Source organism: Psammomys obesus, unplaced genomic scaffold, assembly GCF_907164565.1.
Source record: "Psammomys obesus unplaced genomic scaffold, mPsaObe1.curated_primary_1811, whole genome shotgun sequence".
NCBI lineage: Eukaryota > Metazoa > Chordata > Mammalia > Rodentia > Muridae > Psammomys > Psammomys obesus.
The window spans coordinates 25,182,688-25,200,728 of NW_026592118.1; the positions used below are offsets into that span (position 1 = coordinate 25,182,688).

Consider the following 18,041-nt stretch of genomic DNA (forward strand, 5'->3'; position numbering starts at 1 on the left):
AGCCTGTCTACTTGGGGACCTACAGTGCTCCTGGTTATGTATCCAAGAGAAGAGAAATTTCAGTTATTGTTTTATCTGGTAGACTTTCTGTAACTGTCCCACTTTCCTTTATCTTCACATACTGTAAAATGCAGAAACACACTCCTTAAAAAGAGTGGGCTCAACTAACCTGGGCTCAGGGGGCACTTGTGGAGACTGAAGCCCCTACTAAGGACCATGCACAGACTGGACCTAGGCCCCCTACACAGATGTTCACGATGGGCAGCTTGATCTTCATGTGGGTTTCCTAGTAAGAGGAGCCAGGGCTGTCTTTGACAAGGATTCTTGCTATATGCTTTGTGATCACATCCCCCTGGCAGGGCTGCCTTGCCAGGCCGCCAAGGAAGAAGATGCGCTCAGTCCTGATGTGACATGATGTCCTGGGGTGGCTTGTTCGGGGGATCCCCTTTTCTGAGGGATAGAGGAGGGGGAATAAGGGTAAGGGGGATGGAGAGTGGGACCAGGAGGAGAGAAGGAAGAAGGTTACAGTTGGTATGTAAAAATTAATTAATTAATTAATTAATTAATTAATTAATTAATTAAAAGGATGAGTGGGCTCAACTGAACAGCAATGGCCTTGATCCTGTCAGGCTTACATCTCTCTTCTTCTTGCTGTTCCTTCCTTTTGCCCTTGGAAGCCCACTTTACTCAGAATCCAGTATGTTAAAAATTAATATATAAGATGCATAGGGATTTAAACACCCCTAAAGCTGAAAAAAATTCACTACGGTAAGGGTAACAAGCACTGTGCGCAATGCTCCGCTGATGCAGATTCCCGAAGTTGCTCAACCCCGGCCACCTATTGCTCTTTGTCTTGTTTTGTCAGTCTTCACCAAGTATTCGTTTATCTTGCTCTGGGAGTCCCGAGCTGGTGGTGAGAACCACTTATTATTCCTCACATCTTGTGTGTGTGGTGTGTGTGGGGGGGGACTCTTCTATTAGTCCTTCCTCAGCTAACAAAACAATGCAAGCTCCCCCCCTCCCCGCTCCCACTGCCACTGCCAGAGTAACCACAAAGCAGACTCCGCGAAGCTTTCTGAACTGGACTACAAACCTGTCCCTCCCTGGACTACAAACCTGTCCCTCCAGACCTTCGGGAAGTTGCTGCTGTCTACAGCTGCAGGGTCTCTGTGACTCTCCTACTCACCCACTTCCCTGGTGTGGGGCCTCAGCTGGAGAACAAGGAACACATATGTTTCTCTTACTCCATGGGCCTCTCTGTCCTAGGTCTATGTTGTGCTGGCTCCTGGTTCTCCCTTACTGTCATCTTCACTGTGACAAGCACCACTCACCCCAAAATGTAGTTATTTATTTGCTACTCTGATTCCCTGTAGAGATGGGATACATTCTAGGTACCCATCTGGCTCTCTTGCCTGCTCTCCCATCTAGCTTTGTGAACGATTACATAGCTATTCCAATTTGCAACTGCAATGAAAATTTAATTCTTTTTATTTTTCTATTAAAGAAGTCTGTTACGTTAAGATAAATAGATTTGTTTCCTATAAATGTTGTTTTTATTTCCTCAGATGGGATGGGATGAGAGTTGTACCCAAGCTTTATGAATACATGGCTTGGGTTGAGCCCAATGAGTTATTAGCTAAATATTTCTCTAGGCCTAGGCCTGGAAACCTCTACCCTCTGTACAATCCAATCTTCTGCAAGCCCAGACCTTAAAGGATTTGGCTTCCAGCCTCAGTTTGTTAACCTAGGCCTAGAATGTTTTCAGCCTCTGAGACTCACTGCTAAATAAGTTCATCCTTTCTAGTTCTTTCTGAACTCTGGCTGGCTGGTTCAACTCAGTTGTTCTGGCTCAAACTCCTCTCCAAACTCACTGATTCAAACTGACCTCTCCCTGCTTTTTCCTGAATTGCTCTGCTTGGAAAAACTGCCTTTGAACTTCATGAACTGCACAAACTCAACTGCACCAAACTGTAATGTACTGCCAAATTCTACTGTACTGTGTCCGTGAACTTTCCTGCTCACTCTCTCTGTGTAGCTCTTAAGTAGCTCCTCTTTCCTGTCTGTTCTCTTGACAGCTGGGCATATTCTATTCTGTCAAATATTTTTCTGGTTCATCACTCTGTCTGCCCCTCAATTAGACATTATTGTTTGGAACGAAAGGTATGTCGTGTTTATGTTACAGCCAGAGGGATAAGGGTGAGTACTCTAGCCAGATCACACAGACCTAGGTCTTTGAATGGGATCCTTTGCCAGAATAGCCATGTTGCTGAACTAAAATTCCTCAACAGTTTTCTGATTTTCTTTGAGGCAGGGTCTTATTATATCCCAGACTGGCTTAAAACTTGAGGTGGCCTCAAACCCATGATCCCCCTGCCTTGGCCTCTAGAACTGCAAGTGTGTGTAATGCTCAATCACTGTTAAAGTTAAACTTTATATAGTAAAGCTACACAATTTTCACTATTACAGGTAGTGGTTCAGCAGCATCATTTTATGTCTTTTAACTAAATTTCAAGAATTGACATTGCTATATTGAAGCATATGCTTATTAAAAACACTTGTACGTTGTTAATATTTAAGTTTGTAAATTTGTTGTTAATATTAAGTTTTGTCACAGTAAAGATACCTTCTATTTATCAGGAAGTTACTAAGCAAGTCTGCTTTTTTGTTTGTTTGTTTGCTTGCTTGTTTTGTCAGACAGGGTTTCTCTGTGTAGCAAGCTCTGGCTATCCTGGGACTTGCTCTGTAGATCAGGTTTAACTCAAACTTCTTAAAATTACTGGAATTGTACACATTTTTTGCCAAGCATTTCTTGTTGGGAATGACTTAATCATATCATTCGCTCATAGATTCCTTTCTTTTTATGAGCGCTTTATATATTGAAGATAATAATTTCCTATAGTAAATATGGACCCAGAGCTTGTGATTCTCACTTGTATTTTTGGTTTTAGGGTTAAGCTTTCTGTGATGCTCTCTTGCATGTTTGTATCATGATGGATTGAAAATCATGGCACATTTTAAACATCTCTGGTCAGGAAGGTCAGCTTTGGAAGAAACCAAATTACTGGAAAGAGTGTTTTCAAAGAGTAACTAAACTTATAAAATTATAAAAGTATTGGACTCATTTAAGAGCTCGTTTGAACAATGCATACCTCACAACTATACCTTACTCCACTTCCCACAACTGCTGACTTCTGTGTGCTGGGTTTGAGAGGCGCCAGTAACAGCATTGTGAGGCTCCATGTGAAAAGATATCCCAAATGGAAATCCCTGAAGTTACTTAACCATCCCACTGAAAAGAGAGGTTCTTAAAATCCACTTTTCTAAAGGCTGAAATTATTTACAACATCCTATTTGAAAGAACATATAAAGTCACAGATACGACAGACAAGATGACTCCAATTATATAAAAAATTTAGTTTTTATAGGCACTTATGGAATAGTTCAGTGCTTTTTACAGCCTTTACAATTATTTAACAAAGTAGGGTTGAAATTAAAAATTAAGACAAAATTACACATTCTATTAAATTTTTTCTCTTATGAATCACATAATGCAATTAAAAACACTGCCCCTATTTAATGATGATTTTTCCCATTTTAGTTCATTTAATTATGAGGTCTCTGAAGGCTGTCTTATCTTGATGAAATTGCCTTTAACAGTGCTCACCATTTAACTTTGGTTTAGAGCCATATTTAAACACCAATATTAAAAATATTTAGCACCTCAAACAGTCACAAATGTTTTGCTCTAGCCTGGACCATTGTGAAATAGATGCCTTTCTGTGCCAGCAGCTGCTGGTGGGTGCCATGCTCCTTGACCTTGCCGTTCTCAATCACCAAGATCAGGTCTGCGTTCTGGATGGTGGACAGGCGGTGCGCAATCACAATGCAGGTGCGGCCTTCCCTGGCTTTGTCCAGGGCTTCCTGGACAACCTGTTCCACAATCGCACCACAGAATTAATGATGAAAACAGTCCTCTCCCTACAACTCTCCCTCCATAGTTAGATCCAGAATTTCTCTATGTCCTTCTTCAACTGTGTTGTCAGAAAATAAAAATACGCCGATTCAATCGGAATGACTGACACCAAGGTAACAAAGGACAACATGTGCTGGCGGGAGTGAGGAGGATGGAGACCCTTACGTACTGCTGGTGGGGATGAGAACTGGAACATTCACTATGGAAATTAGTGTAGAAGATCCTCAAAACAAAGGTAGAAACATATCATCAGCTCTACCTGCACCTGGGTATGTACCTGAAGGTTCTAAGTCACAGTACCAGAGACATTTGCATATCTGTGTTTATACACTATTTCTAACAGCCACCTTATGGACCCATCATAGATGGCCACAAACAGATGACTGAATAAAAGAAAATGTGACATATACAATGGAGTTTTACTTGGCCATAAGAAGGAATTAAATGGTTCAATTGAAGGTAAGTAGAATTGGCAATATCATGTCAAAAGAATTAAGCCAGACTCAGAAAGGCCAATGTCATATATTTTTCTCATACGCAGAATTTATATTTAAATGTTTATAGGATAGAAAAGTAGGAGTGAGATTAGGTAGTGGTTATAAAGAGCCAAGGAGAAATCAATGAGGTGTAAGAAAGACAAACTATTGCATGTTTTCTTTCTAGGTTTAACAACTATATATTTTATTTATATATTCTAGTATGAAAGTAGAAAGGGAACTATTTGATGAGATGATGAATGGAGGAAGGTAGTCAGGGCATAAATATGGGCAAAGATAAATAATAAAAATGTATAAAATTTAACAAAATCCATTATTTTGTGTGATAAAAAATTAAACTGTCAAAAACAAAACCAAAAAACAGTAGTATAAGTGAACTGTAGCATTAAGTTTAGAGACTGAAGGATTTACCACAACAGAAAAAAAAAATTCCTTTAGATTAGTTCTGAGGTGGGAAATATCTAATTTTAAAGTAAAAGCAGTAAATAGAGTCCATCCCCCTTTAAAAACAGTCCTGTGCCTTGCCCACAATATCCGTAAGGGCAGGCCTCAGCTCCACAGCACATTCAGGAAGCTGGAGCAGCCAAAGACATAGCAGGTAAAAACCTCGTGACCATCTGCCTTTCAGAGAGCTGAACTGTCAGCCTTTCTCGAGCTGGAAGGTGGCAGCAGCAGCAGCTGTCTTAGGGCACTGCCAGACTCCAGCCTCGTCTCACCCTCCGCTCTCCATGGGATGCTCCAGAGATGTAGCTGGCAGAAGCAGACTGCTGCCAGCATGCAGCCTGTAGGCAGAGCACCATGGCCCACAAGGGGCCATGACTAACCTGTCTCTTATCATTCAAGGCCTCCTAAGTTCCAGCTGCAGACACGGTTAAACTCCACTGGGTGCCAACATCAGCAACCATCAGCTAGCTGGAGCAGTGTTCTCTACTAAGGCAGAGAAAGAACCCAACTTAGAACCCAACTTCAATCCTTACCTTTTCGCTTTCTGTATCCAGAGCTGATGTTGCTTCATCCAGAAGCAAAATATGAGGCTGCCTGACAAGGGCACGTGCGATGGCGATTCGCTGCTTCTGCCCACCCGACAGCTGAGTCCCTTTGTCTCCTACTCTAGTGTTGTATTTCTGTGAACAGCATTTGGTTGTTATGAAAATAGAGCAGATGGCAGAGTGCAAACACAGTTTGATCACAGTAAATAGGTAATTAGATACATTTACTTCCAGAGGCTTAAAATAGGTCCACAGAAAGCTAAACAAATCAGGGGAAAGCTCTAATTGGTAGGTTTAATTGTTCTTTTTTGAAAACAGATATTTGAGCTGCAAAATTAGATGCTTTCATGTAAACAAGCCCAACTTTCTCTGCTCAAGAATATGGCAATTCCATTATCTTCTGTCTCCTGGTTTCATTGTGTCCCTAACAAAGATTGGCAGGAGAAAGGAAATGATTTGAACAGCTGCTCACAACAGCAGAAACATCTCACCAGCAGGTGACACCCTCTACGTGATCTTAAAACAGGCAAAGAAATACACAGGATATTAGAGACCTTTGTGGTTTTGATGAAATTATCTCTAACATTTAAATGATTTTAATGTGTCAAGGAATCCCACCAAGCTTCAAACAGATCCTTCTTTACCCAAGTCTAGAGTTTTTCAAAACCATTTCCCTATCGAACTTAACAGCAGGGAACTGTCACAAATTATTTTATACAGTGACAAAGACATGACTAGAAGGTGGAGCAACATCAGAAAGCCGGACAGAGTGTGACGGCATGCGTAATGGGAAGTCATACTGCCTTATTATTTGTAGGCCTATGGCAGGTTAGAACCAGTCACACACACAGCTCTGATTCTTGTGACTTTGACCGTAAAATCCACGTTCTATATAACAGTGCCATTTTTATTTATTTTGTTAGGCAACCCCAGTTCTATGGTGGGCAGAACAAGCCTGCATTTGTGGAAAAGAAGGGCTCTGGCGAGGATGGAGAGATGCTTGGAAGAGGCTCCTGAGCCCCTGTTGGCCCACAATCCAGCCCTCTGACATATCCTGCCCAAGGTGAGTACAGGGCTACCAGGCCACACCGATCAGTGACCAGAGAAGAGGACACTGTTAACTGTGTAGGAAGAGGAAGGACACACGCTGTGGCAGCTTGAGATGGAGTCTAGGACTCCCCAAAAACAGATGCTCAGAGAACGGGGCTTAATGACAGAGCGAGAGATTAGAAGTCAGGAAAAGCAGGTCCCGTGGGAGATGACAGTTACTCTGCTGTGACTTCTATTCTGTATCACTGTCACCTGTGTGCTGGCCTTGACTGACAGGTGTTTTGTCTCCACTCAGAAGAGCTAATACAGGGACTGGAAAATCTGCATTTCTAACAACTTCTAATTCAGGCTCTGACAACCACGAACCTCGTTAGTAAAGGGGTCTGTAGGCTTGTGCTTTGAGTATTTCAGTCCCAAAAGTCAATCAGCCACAATTGCACCACACTGAGGAGAGAAGACCTCTGTCAGGTCGTGTGTTCAGGAGGAGCAGTCATGTGTGGAAGGGTCACATGACAAGAGATAACTTGGGAGGAGTTAGGACCACTTTATCTCCCCATCCCTGCCCACGTGGCCTTTGCCTTCCTGGCTGGTTTGAGGCTATTAAATCTTATTTTATAAAGGGCATTTCCTGTAGTAAGTAACTTAGCTAGTTATAATGGACATTATTTGCTGGAGAGATGGTTCAGTGGTTAAAGTCCTGGACGGTTCTTGTAGGGTATCCATGTCAATTTCCAGCATATACATGGTAGCTCACAACCGTCTGTATCTCCAGGCCCACAATATCTGATGCCCTCTTCTGGCTTCTGTGGACACCAAGCTTGAATGTGGTGTATAGGCATACATGTAGGTAAAATGCTATACACATAAAATAAAAATAACAAAAGGGCTTGAGATAGAGCTAGTGGGTCAGTTTATCTACCTTACTAGAGAACATCTGAGGCAGTCCACAGGACAATAGCCCTAGGGAACATTTTAATAACCAACTTCCTAAGTATAGCCTGGGGCCCGTGGACCTCACAATGGTAAGAAACTGTATAATACCATGGTCTACTCAATGACTCAGACCTAATTAGAGAGCCTTCCTTCTGGCCTGGGTCCAGCTCTCAGCCTGATCTAACTCCAGAACGAGGCTAGAAGTTCGTAAAAGAACTAGAAACTGATGGACGAAACAGAAATGGCATGTGCGGACATGCTTCTTGGGCAGAATCAGGAGACAAGATACGGACTCCTGGCTCTTCACTCAGACTGGGAGGAAGGAGACTATGCGCCTGACAGGGTTTGGTCTCCAGCCCAGAAGCTGAAGGTCTATACCGCCTCCTCCTGGACAGTTCCTAAATGGATGAACCGCCTTGATTCTTCCTCAGAAGGACTCACAGGACCAGGTAAACTTAACATCTGACAGGCAAGGGAAATGTGGTCAGATCTGTATGTACATGTACATGTTTTGGCTGCTAAATTTCCTTTGGTAATCATAATTTGGAGAGAGACATACGTCAGGCAGTGAATCAATGAACTGGTGGATGTTGGCCTCTTTGGCCGCCCTCACAATCTCATCCTGGGACACGACCCGGCTGTTGTCTCCATAGGCGATGTTCTCGGCGATGCTGCAGTCAAACAGGATGGGCTCTTGGGACACAATGCCCAGTTGAGCTCGGAGCCACTGGACATTGAGTTGGTTTATTTCTTTGCCGTCTAGAAACTAGGAGCAAGGGATCACAGATCAACTTCAGGATAGCATGATTCAGATTTAGCAAATCACCACCATTATCTCATACTTTAAGACCAAGGGGTTGCCATGAGATGAACGATGCTTTGCTTGGATTACTTTGGATTCTTAAGGTTTGTTCAGGAATACCATAACTATACACTTTGGGGAAATACCCGTTTCTCGTTTTTTTTAACCATGACTTTTGACTTATGCAGTACTAAACAGAAAATTGGCCTTCCTTCCAAAAACAGCCACGTCCCAATCCCTTGAAACTGTGACTGTATTTTGTCAGAGGCATTAAAGTAGCACATTGAATCAAAGCTACTAATGAGCTAACTCTAAAATACGGATTGTCCCAATTATCTCCGTAGAGCCAATATATTCCTGAGGTTCCTAACTGTGGAAAAGGGGACAGAGGAAGGCTATTCCAATATGTGACATGTGACATGAAAAGACTTGACCAGATACCGCTAGCTTCGGGGATGGAGGAAGGCTCCGTGACTAGGGTAGATCTTTGCCACAGGAATGCATTTGTACTTGTGAAACTGGCATAGCTACATGGATAGAAGGCGTACCATTACCTTGCTGGTACCAACCCCAGTTGCCGCGGGAACTATTCTGTGCATCTGCTTTCCTGGCTTTCTAAACATTTTAATAAGTCCAAGTGGAAAGTAAAGGGTGGAAAGAAGCAGTAAAAAGCACGTGGCAGGCTTGGTGGTGCGAGCCTACTAAGGCAGCTGAGGCAGAACACCAGAAAGTAAAGCCATCCTCAGCTACATGCCAAGTTCTAGGCCACTTTGGACTATGTAGCAAAACTCTATCTCAAAACAAACACACAAGCAAGGGATCCATAGCAGAGCACAGCTAGAAGCCTCTAACATTGTCTAGCGTTTTACGTGGTCTGTTCATAAAATTCTCTCTTTCTGTAAGAATGTTCATCTAACAGAAGAAGATGCTGTAAATATTTGTAACAATGTTTTTTTTTTAAGCCAGCCAAAAAGGAAAAAAAAGGGGGGGGGGTTTCTGGAACAAGTTAACATATAAAGAAGTGGTTTTATATAAAACAGCAATTGTCTTATATATTTTGATAAGGAGCAGTATCAGATTTTATGTGCAATGCAGTTTGTGGTACTGGAAGAAAAGGATTCTGTGATTGTCTAAGTGAATTATGTTATAAATGCTAATGGGAGAAAATACTAAAACCCATATTTTCTAACTGTGTAGTGCCTGGTTAATTCAAGCCTCTGTACACCACAATACTGACTCCATTTCCCTTCAGGTTGTATATTTGAAAGCTGTTACTTGGAATTTCAGTTTCTTTTCCTAACAAGTATAGCATTGTAGCATGCCTTTGATAAATGCAATGGCATCTGTACTCTCTTAAAAAAAAAAAAAAAGAGCACAGCTATATGATCTTGTTAGAATGAGGGAAGAATGTATTTTACAAATGGAAACTTGAAGAAATAAGCTTGAAATGAATTCATTCTATTTCTATGTCCCTGGAAGCAAAACACCTATTATCTCACAGAATCACCGGCAGGTCTGAATGGTCCCAGGAAGTCTTAAGGAATTTGTAAATTTCTCCAAAAACAATAACACTCTTGGTCCTAATTATAACTGTAAAACACACAAGGTTTGGGAACTATTTAAACCCATATTGTCCAAAGAATCCTTCCTCTAAGAAACACATGTTTGGAAGCCCAGAAAATAAATAGATTCAAGCACAGCTTCTGTGGTAGAGGCACGCCACAGAAGACCACACAGGAATTGGTGAAAATTGCTCACAAGATCCAAGGCCAAGTGAAGGCCTTTCTAGCAAAGTAAAACTTGTTTAGGGAATAATGTAAGGCCAATCCCAATGATTAGCTCTTTCTGTTAGAGCCCATTACAGCTACTGTTCAGTGGTGCAGTCATTAAATGCTACATGTGTGTGCGCATGTATGTGCTCTGAAAGAAAGTAAAAACACCAACTCTGGCACATGGGATACATTCTGTGATAAGCACAGTGCACTCACTCTTTTGCTTATCTTCACTGTGACCTCTCTCTAAAGGAGACAAAAGACCCCTGCCATGGTACATGGGAACAGACTGGAGAGGGTAGAAAGGCAAGGCCAGGAGCAAACTCGGGAATTCTGGGACTTGGATAGGATTCTGGGTGGGAGGGAAGGAGGTTGGGCAGGCTGCAATCAGAAAGCTCTCCCTCGTAAGTCAGTTGCTGAGGAAGAGTCCAAAATCTAAGACTTCACTATTCAGATTTTTTTATTAGTATTTTTTTTTGCTTTTATGAATGCATTAATCTTCCTCTTCCCTAGAAGTCCATCTTCTTTCTACTTTGATGTTATCTTTTTATATTAAACCTAACTTCTACATACAAGAGAAAATCCAGTTTATACAATTTAACACTCTCCACTCCACCCTTTCCCTACAAATGACATGATTTCATTCTTTATACCTGAGTAATATTCCATTGTATACAAAGTCCAGGTTGTTCTTTTTCAGATCATCTGCTGATAGACATCTAGACTCCCTTCATAACTGGGCTGCTGCGAATAGCACTTCAGTAAACATGCTTTCAGGGGGGGCCGGGATGGTGGAAAGTGGGTAGAGGGCCTGCTTAGCCTGCACGACAGAAAGCAAGTGCCGTGGTATATGCCTGAATTCTCAGCCTGTATTCTCAGCGCTCTTTAGGTGGAGACAGGAGGATCATGAGTTTTAGGTTCCCCAGAGCCACTGGGGAATATATGAGACCTTGTCTCAAAATTTTTAAGAAAGAAGGACTGGAGAGATGGCTTAGCTCTCGCTGCTCAGTCATGAAGACTAGAGTTCGGATCCCAGCAGCTACGTAACAGGCCAGGAGTTTCACACACTCCTTTAACTCCAGCTTCGTGGGATCTTCTGGCCTCTGTGTACACAGGCATCCACAGGCCCCTCCCCCAGTGTGTGCAAATACTCACACAGATGCACACACACACACACACACAATTAATGTAAAACAAATCTAAAACAAAAGGTCAAGGCTATGGAGGTGTATTTAAATATTCACTTTTGTATCCAACTTTAAACTCTACGGTATGTTTTCTTTAAAGACAGCGCATATAGGGTTGGAGGAGTGTCTCAGTGGTTAAGAGCACGAGCTACCCTTGCAGAGGCCAGCAGTCTCAGTAGCCAGCACACGTATCAGGTGGCTCACAACGAGCTGTAGCTGCAGCTCCAGGGGAGCTGACGCCCTCTTCTGGACTCACACATGCACAGGCCCATCGTCATGGCTATTCTCGGTTGTCAACTTGACCATAAGGAATTAACTAAAACCCGAGTGCTGTGCCCCTATGAAAGGTTTCTCTTAACTAAATCATTTGAAGTGGGAAGACTAACTTTGAATGCAGATCTTTTGAGATGGGGTGGTCCACCTTTAGTCTGAGCCACACCTTCTGGTGGCAGCCTATATAAGGAACACGGAAGAAGGAAGCTTTCGCTCTTTGCATGCTTGAAATCTCTCTCACTGGAGTTAGAGCCTACTTCTTCAGGATTCCGACAACATGTACTGAGGACCAGCTGAGACACCAGCCTTGTGGACTGAACAAGTATTGGATTCTCAGACTTTCTGCTGCGTAACAACCATCGTTAGACTGGCTGGACTCCCGCCTGTAAACCATTCTAATAAATCCCACATGTACACTTCCGCAGGGAGGCTGGCTGCTGTGAACCATGTGAGGGCATTTTAAGGCTCTAGTACAATTCACAGAAGATAACAAATATTCCTATGATGAACGAGAACACATGAGCCTCAGCGCACTTGGCTAGTGTTGTCTTGAGACATTACTGTACTATTTAATCAGTCTCCACTTTCATGTTGTTTTGTGTCTATCTTTACATATTAGCAAACAAACAGGGGGGATCTGGAGAGATGGCTCAGTGGTTAAGAGCACTCGCTGTTCTTCCAAAGGTCCTGAGTTCAACTCCCAGCAACCACATGGCGGCTCACAAGTGCCTGATGCCCTCTTCTGGTGTGCCGATGTACATACATACAGAGCACCCATATACATGAAATATGTTAATCAATAAGTTTTAAGACAAGACAAGACAAGACAAGACAAGAAACAAGTGAAAGGGCTCAAAACCCCTCCTTTGACTTCCCTGTTTCTGGAAACAAGCCTGATTCTACCTGTGCAAGCTATTGTGTAAAATCTGGGAGGCTTGCGTTGTTATGGAAGATGGGAATTCCTCCAACATCAAGAACAAGCTTGGTCTTGTAGATGAGGAACAGGTATAACATTGACAAAATTTCCTGCCACTTCCTGGTCCCAGACCGAAGCTGTACTGTTGAGACCTGATTCCCAAGGGCAGTTTATTCATCTAGCTCCTGCGAGGAGTAAGCACTTAACTCCTTCCATTAAATCTCATTTTCTTGAAATATTTGAGAGAGGCTTCTGTTTCCTAGATGGAACTGAAATGCCTCTATGTTTTAGATTATGCCCCGAAAATGCTGATGTCTTTATAGGATCATCGTCATTCCTAATGCTTTTCTTATGGAATAATTTTACCATTTACTAAAGTTACAGTAAAGAATGGAATCCACCTCTGCATGGGGACATGCCATTGTTTCCTCCCTTAGGAAATCACCTGGCCAAGAGACCACCCCTAAGAAAGCTGGGTTCACATTAAGCCATGCTAAAAAAGATGGGGGAGGGGGAATAATTATCCCTTTATTGATAATATATTCCCCCCCCCCCCAGAATCTCTGCCCTTGGTGCAGTTGCTTCAGGGCTACCGTTTTTGACTGGAAAATGTATAAATTTCACTTTTTCTTCACTTACAATTGTTTTTCAAACACTAGACGGAATCTAAGTATGCTCTCTCTGCTACTTTGGGATTTTTCACTCTTTCTATACAGTGGCCTACCTCTCCTTTGGCTCCTGGTCTGCCATGGGGCAGGCCTCTCTGCTGATTTAACTCACCTGGCATGGCTTTTTCTCTTTCTCGTCTCCAACTTCCTCCTCTGAGAAGCTGTGGATTTACGGCTTGCTTACCTTAGGAGAGTGTTTTTCCCCTACTAGGAAGTTCTTGTGAATATAATAAGATGTTCTGAGATTTAAACATCTTTCTTAAAATATGACAGAAGATTTAGGGAACTATTATTTCTGCTAGATACCACTTTCCCTGGCCTATTTGCTACTCTGCACAACCAAGCACAACCCACATTACCTCTTGCCGTGAATATCAGCTCCATGGCTCTGCAATACACAAATCCTACTCAGCCATTAAATCTGGCTCCAGGCCTCCTTTCTTTAATCTAATGTATGCAAGGATATTTCCCATCTTCTTAGTTAAAGTCACCATATTGTAAACCTCTTAATTGCACATTAAACATGCTGTATAATAAAAGCTTACTGAGGATATTATTCAAAGTTCTGGTTGTTGACACTATCTCCTTTAGTTGCTTTGAATGTAGTGAAGACCTTCTGGAAGAATGGTTCTCAACCTTCTTAATGCTGTGACTCTTTAAATTCAGTTCCTCATGTTGTAGTGACCAGTAACCATAAAATTATCTCATTGCTACGTCATAACTGTAATTTTGCTGCTATTATGAACTGTAATGTAAATATCTGATATGCGACCCACAAGGGGGTTACGACCCACAAGCTGAGAACTGCTGTTTTGGAGTTCTATGTTCAAATTTTAACAACAAAACTTAAAGCATAAGATCAGAACTTAAAAAAAAAACCTTTTTAATAAAGTAAAAAGATGCAAAACATTTTTAACTTATCGAATAAACTGAGTGTACTGGCTGGTTTTGTTTCAACTTGATACAAGCTAGAGTCGTCAGAGAGGAAGGAGCCTCAGTTGAGGAGATGCCTCATGAGATCCAGCTGTAAAGCATTTTCTCAATTAGTGATCAGTGGGGGGGGGCCCAGCCCATGGTGGGTGTGGTCATCCCTGGGGTAGCGATCAAAAAGCAGGCTGAGCAAGCCACAGGGAGCAAGTCAGTAAGCAGGCACCCCTCCACGGCCTTGGCATCAGCTCCTTCCTCCAGGATCCTGTGCTGTTTTAAGTTCCTGTCCTGACCTCTTGTGGAAGTGTAAGCTGAATAAACCCTTTCCTCCTCAACTTGTTCTCTAGGTCACAGTGTTTCCTCAAAGCAATAAAAACCCTAACTAACATGCTCAGTAAAGTATGATTGTTCTTGAATAATTACTGTGAGGGATGTTTAAAAAGCCAGGGGTATCGGGTCGAAAACTCCCCATTCCCCTTCATCATTATGGCGGCCGGGATGCCTTGGAGCTGACTGGCATCAGTGTTTGGGTCACTGTTCTTATCTCTGCAATGGCTATCAGCTCTGAATACATGGATAACCTAAATGCATACATAACGACAATTCCCCGCTCTAGGTTCGGCTTCTTTGCACCCTTTTTCCTATATCCTACTACATTCATTTAAATTCACAGCCAAAACATGTTTCATATTCCTCCTTTAAAATTTTTATTTTATTTTATTTGAGCCAGGCAGTGGTTGCACATGCCTTTAATCGCAGCACTTGGGAGGCAGAGGCAGGTGGATCTCTGTGCTCTGAGGCCAGCCTGGTCTACAGAGCTAGTTCTTGGACAGCCAAGATTATTTAAAGAAACCCGGTCTAAAAAAAAAAAAATCTTTACTTTATTGGTTTTTATTTATGTGTATGTGCCTCAGTGAATATATGTGCACCCTGTGCACACAGAGGACAAATAGGTCACTAGGTCAAACAGAGAGATTCCCCTGGAAATGGAATTACCATGTGGGTGCTTGGAACTGAACCCAGGTCCTCTGAGGGAGCAGTGAGCACCCTGGCTGCTGAACACTCTCGAACCCAAGTCCTCTGAGGGAACAGGGAGCACCCTGGCTGCTGAGCACTCTCGTCAGGCCTCCAGACTCCTCCTCCTGAGCGTGTGCCCTCAAGCGTCTCCTACCCTGCCGCTACTCTTACCTCATTCACTGTCAACTGGTCCACACTCCCTAAATCTCCGTGTTTCCTCCCAACCATCCTTCAGATATGCCAAACTGTTTCCTGAGAGTAGGAAACCTTTCATTAATTTGCTACCTTACATCACCATGCGTTCTCCATCCTCACCTTATCCAAACCACCCCTGTTCTTACTGACATCCTTTTCTTCCTAGCAATTGGCTTGAATCTCCTTGTAATGCCTAGTCCCCTTTTCTATTTTTCAACCTACTTTAAGTTTTGATGCCTTTCTCATACAAGGCAGATGGTGGTAAGTGGGCTCTTTGGGAAGGAAAACAGAGGGAGACTGATGACGGACAAGATGCCTGGGGTGGATGGTACAGTTTAGATAGCAAACTATAGATATAGGATGTTTCTCAGTGGGGCTATTACTTAAAGACGTCAAAAAGAAAAACAACATGGCTTATACACAAGAGTTAATAATCTCCAGGCACTTGGATGATAAACTAAGATGATCTGAATCCGAAAGCGTGCTCACCACTGTCCCGGCCAGGGGGTCGTAGAACCGCTCCAGCAGCTGGACCACTGTGCTCTTCCCGCAGCCACTGCTGCCCACCAGGGCGAGCGTCTGGCCCTTCTTCACCTCCAGGCTCAGCCCCTGAAGCACTGGGATGTTGGGTCGGGTCGGATAGTTGAACACGACTCCATTAAATCTCACATTTCCTTCTAACTGATTCTAGAGTGAGAATGGCAGCAGTCAATTCAATTACAGCAATATTGAAAGCATAGAGCAGAGCTGACCCTAGCTACCTCCAGCTGCCAGGTAAGAGGGACCAAAAGGGCCCACTCACTGTTCCATGGGTGCTGGAACAACTCCTAAATACTAGTAAATACTCTTAAATACTGTTAAATACTATCAAGTACCTTTGGCTCTGTGCTGAGTACTCACTGTCTTTATCGTACACACCCTTTTAATCCTTTGTATGAAGGACTAAAGGAGTTCAAAAATGGGCGATTCAACAGGTCCTTCTCTTATTATCTGGCTTCCTTGAGCAGAAGATTGTCAGCTAAGCAACTCCTTTGAGAGCTGCAGGAACTGCCCTCATGCTGTTTTGGCTGCACTGAACACATCGTGAGTATCTGAAGAAAGTGGTATTGCAATTACAGCTGCTTGCTGCAAAAAGCACACTTTCAATGGGGGGGAGGGGGCATGATTTCCATCTGGAGCTGTTCTAAATAGTTTGCTGTGGAAGTCTCCAGCAAGCATTTCCACCCAAGACAGCAGGAGAGCACTAATGCTCAACAGAAGACCTGCATTTAGTGTCAATATAGTCTTGATATACTTGTCTTGATAGATAGGTCTTCGCTTGCTCCTTTTGCTCTTTCTCATCAACAGAGTGGACTGAGCTGACCACACAGCGAAGAGGCAGCAGTGGCAGCAGCCAGCAGGGGAGCAATAGCTGCCATGTCAGTGAAGGGTAACTGAAGCGTTGTAGAGAATGACGTGGATGGGAAGCAGAGGGAGACGTGATTGTGAAGAGCTATACAGACTCTAGGCTCCAGCTGTTGGAAGAACCGCGAAGCTTTAAGGACCAAAGTCCTGAGACCCCAGGCTCAAGACCTGTAATGCTAACTGCTGTAGGAGTTAAGGGACCGAACATGGAGTCCTGCCCAACAGCTGTAACATTTAGCAAGTGCCGCCAGCGGCTACTGCTCACTGCTGATGGTCAGTGAGAATTTTAATAGTTTCAAATTACCAGGGCAGTTTGTAATAAAAGCCTAGAGCACTAAATCTCTGCCACAGCACCTAGCAGCCATAGTCTCTGGCTTTGAAAGTCTGGGGTAATAGGCTCCCCAGTTCTCAAAGCTCAGAGCCTGCTAGTTCAGCTCCCTATGGCATAGGCACTCAAGGGCTTAGAACTCCTGAGAATGAAAGCGTTCTAACCGTCATGCTCATGGATTCTATCCATGGAGAGCAAAAAGACCCCAGCCAGGTGGTTACTAACAAATGTAAAATTCTGCTATGAACTTTGAAATGAAGTTGAACTTCACTTCAAAAAGCCAAGATTTAATAAACAGACTCTAAGAGAATCAATGCCTTGGCCAGCAAGATGCTTCCATAGGTAGGAACCTTGCTGCTGAGCCTGACAACCTGAGTTCAACCCCTGGATCCAACTCTTAAAGTTGCCCTCTGACCCCACCTGAGCATCACAGCAAGAGAACACCTCCCACACACATATATAACCAAATAAAAACAAAATTAAAAATCTTTTCAAAAAGAGAATCGTGGATTTATACGGAGGCGTTAACACCATCCAAACACATAACACAAATGCAATAAAGCTTTTCCTCTAGACTTGGCCTACCAAGAGGACAGTATTCTTATCTCTCTCTGTAACTGCCGTGTGAAAGTACTGGCTTTTACCGTCCATCAGTTTTAATGAAATAAAACCCAAGGCCTGGGCAATTTTATATCAGAATCAATATATGTCAAGAAGCACAGATTTTATTAAGCTTCTTCTTCAACTACTTTTAACCATGGGGTTAGCAGGTCACATAAGTGAAAGAACAAACTCACAGGCTTTAGGCCTTCCGTGCTGTAGCTGTCAATGGAAGGGACTTTCTCAATGATCCTGATGATATGTGATGCTGCTACTTTGGCTTTTGCATAGTCAGGAGCGAATGAACTCGCATTCCCAGCTGCCATGGCACCAAAGACAACAGCTGAAAACACCCTGAAAACCAAACCAAACAAACAAAAACCATGTGCTGCTGTGGAAGCAAGCTGCCAATTCTACACCCAGGAGCAGAATGCTGCATGACCACTGCTCTGATAGAAAAACATCACACAGAGGAGCTATGACGACACCACCATAGTCCCTCCCTGAGTC

The 18,041-nt window shown here is 43.0% G+C and overlaps 1 protein-coding gene across 2 annotated transcripts in view; it reads right to left on the reverse strand.

The window, feature by feature from the left end:
• Positions 1–2,639: 2,639 nt before the first annotated feature.
• LOC129680858 (ATP-dependent translocase ABCB1) overlaps positions 2,640–18,041 on the reverse strand; it is a 64,376-nt gene continuing 48,974 nt past the window's right edge. For both annotated transcript variants that reach the window (XM_055612668.1, XM_055612667.1), the window contains 5 exons: positions 17,729–17,885; positions 15,689–15,886; positions 8,002–8,208; positions 5,448–5,594; positions 2,640–3,930 (listed from right to left, as the gene is read on the reverse strand). In XM_055612668.1, the coding sequence (XP_055468643.1) occupies positions 3,730–3,930; positions 5,448–5,594; positions 8,002–8,208; positions 15,689–15,886; positions 17,729–17,885 (910 nt within the window). In that variant the 3' untranslated portion in view covers positions 2,640–3,729. The remainder of the gene's footprint in view (positions 3,931–5,447; positions 5,595–8,001; positions 8,209–15,688; positions 15,887–17,728; positions 17,886–18,041) is intronic.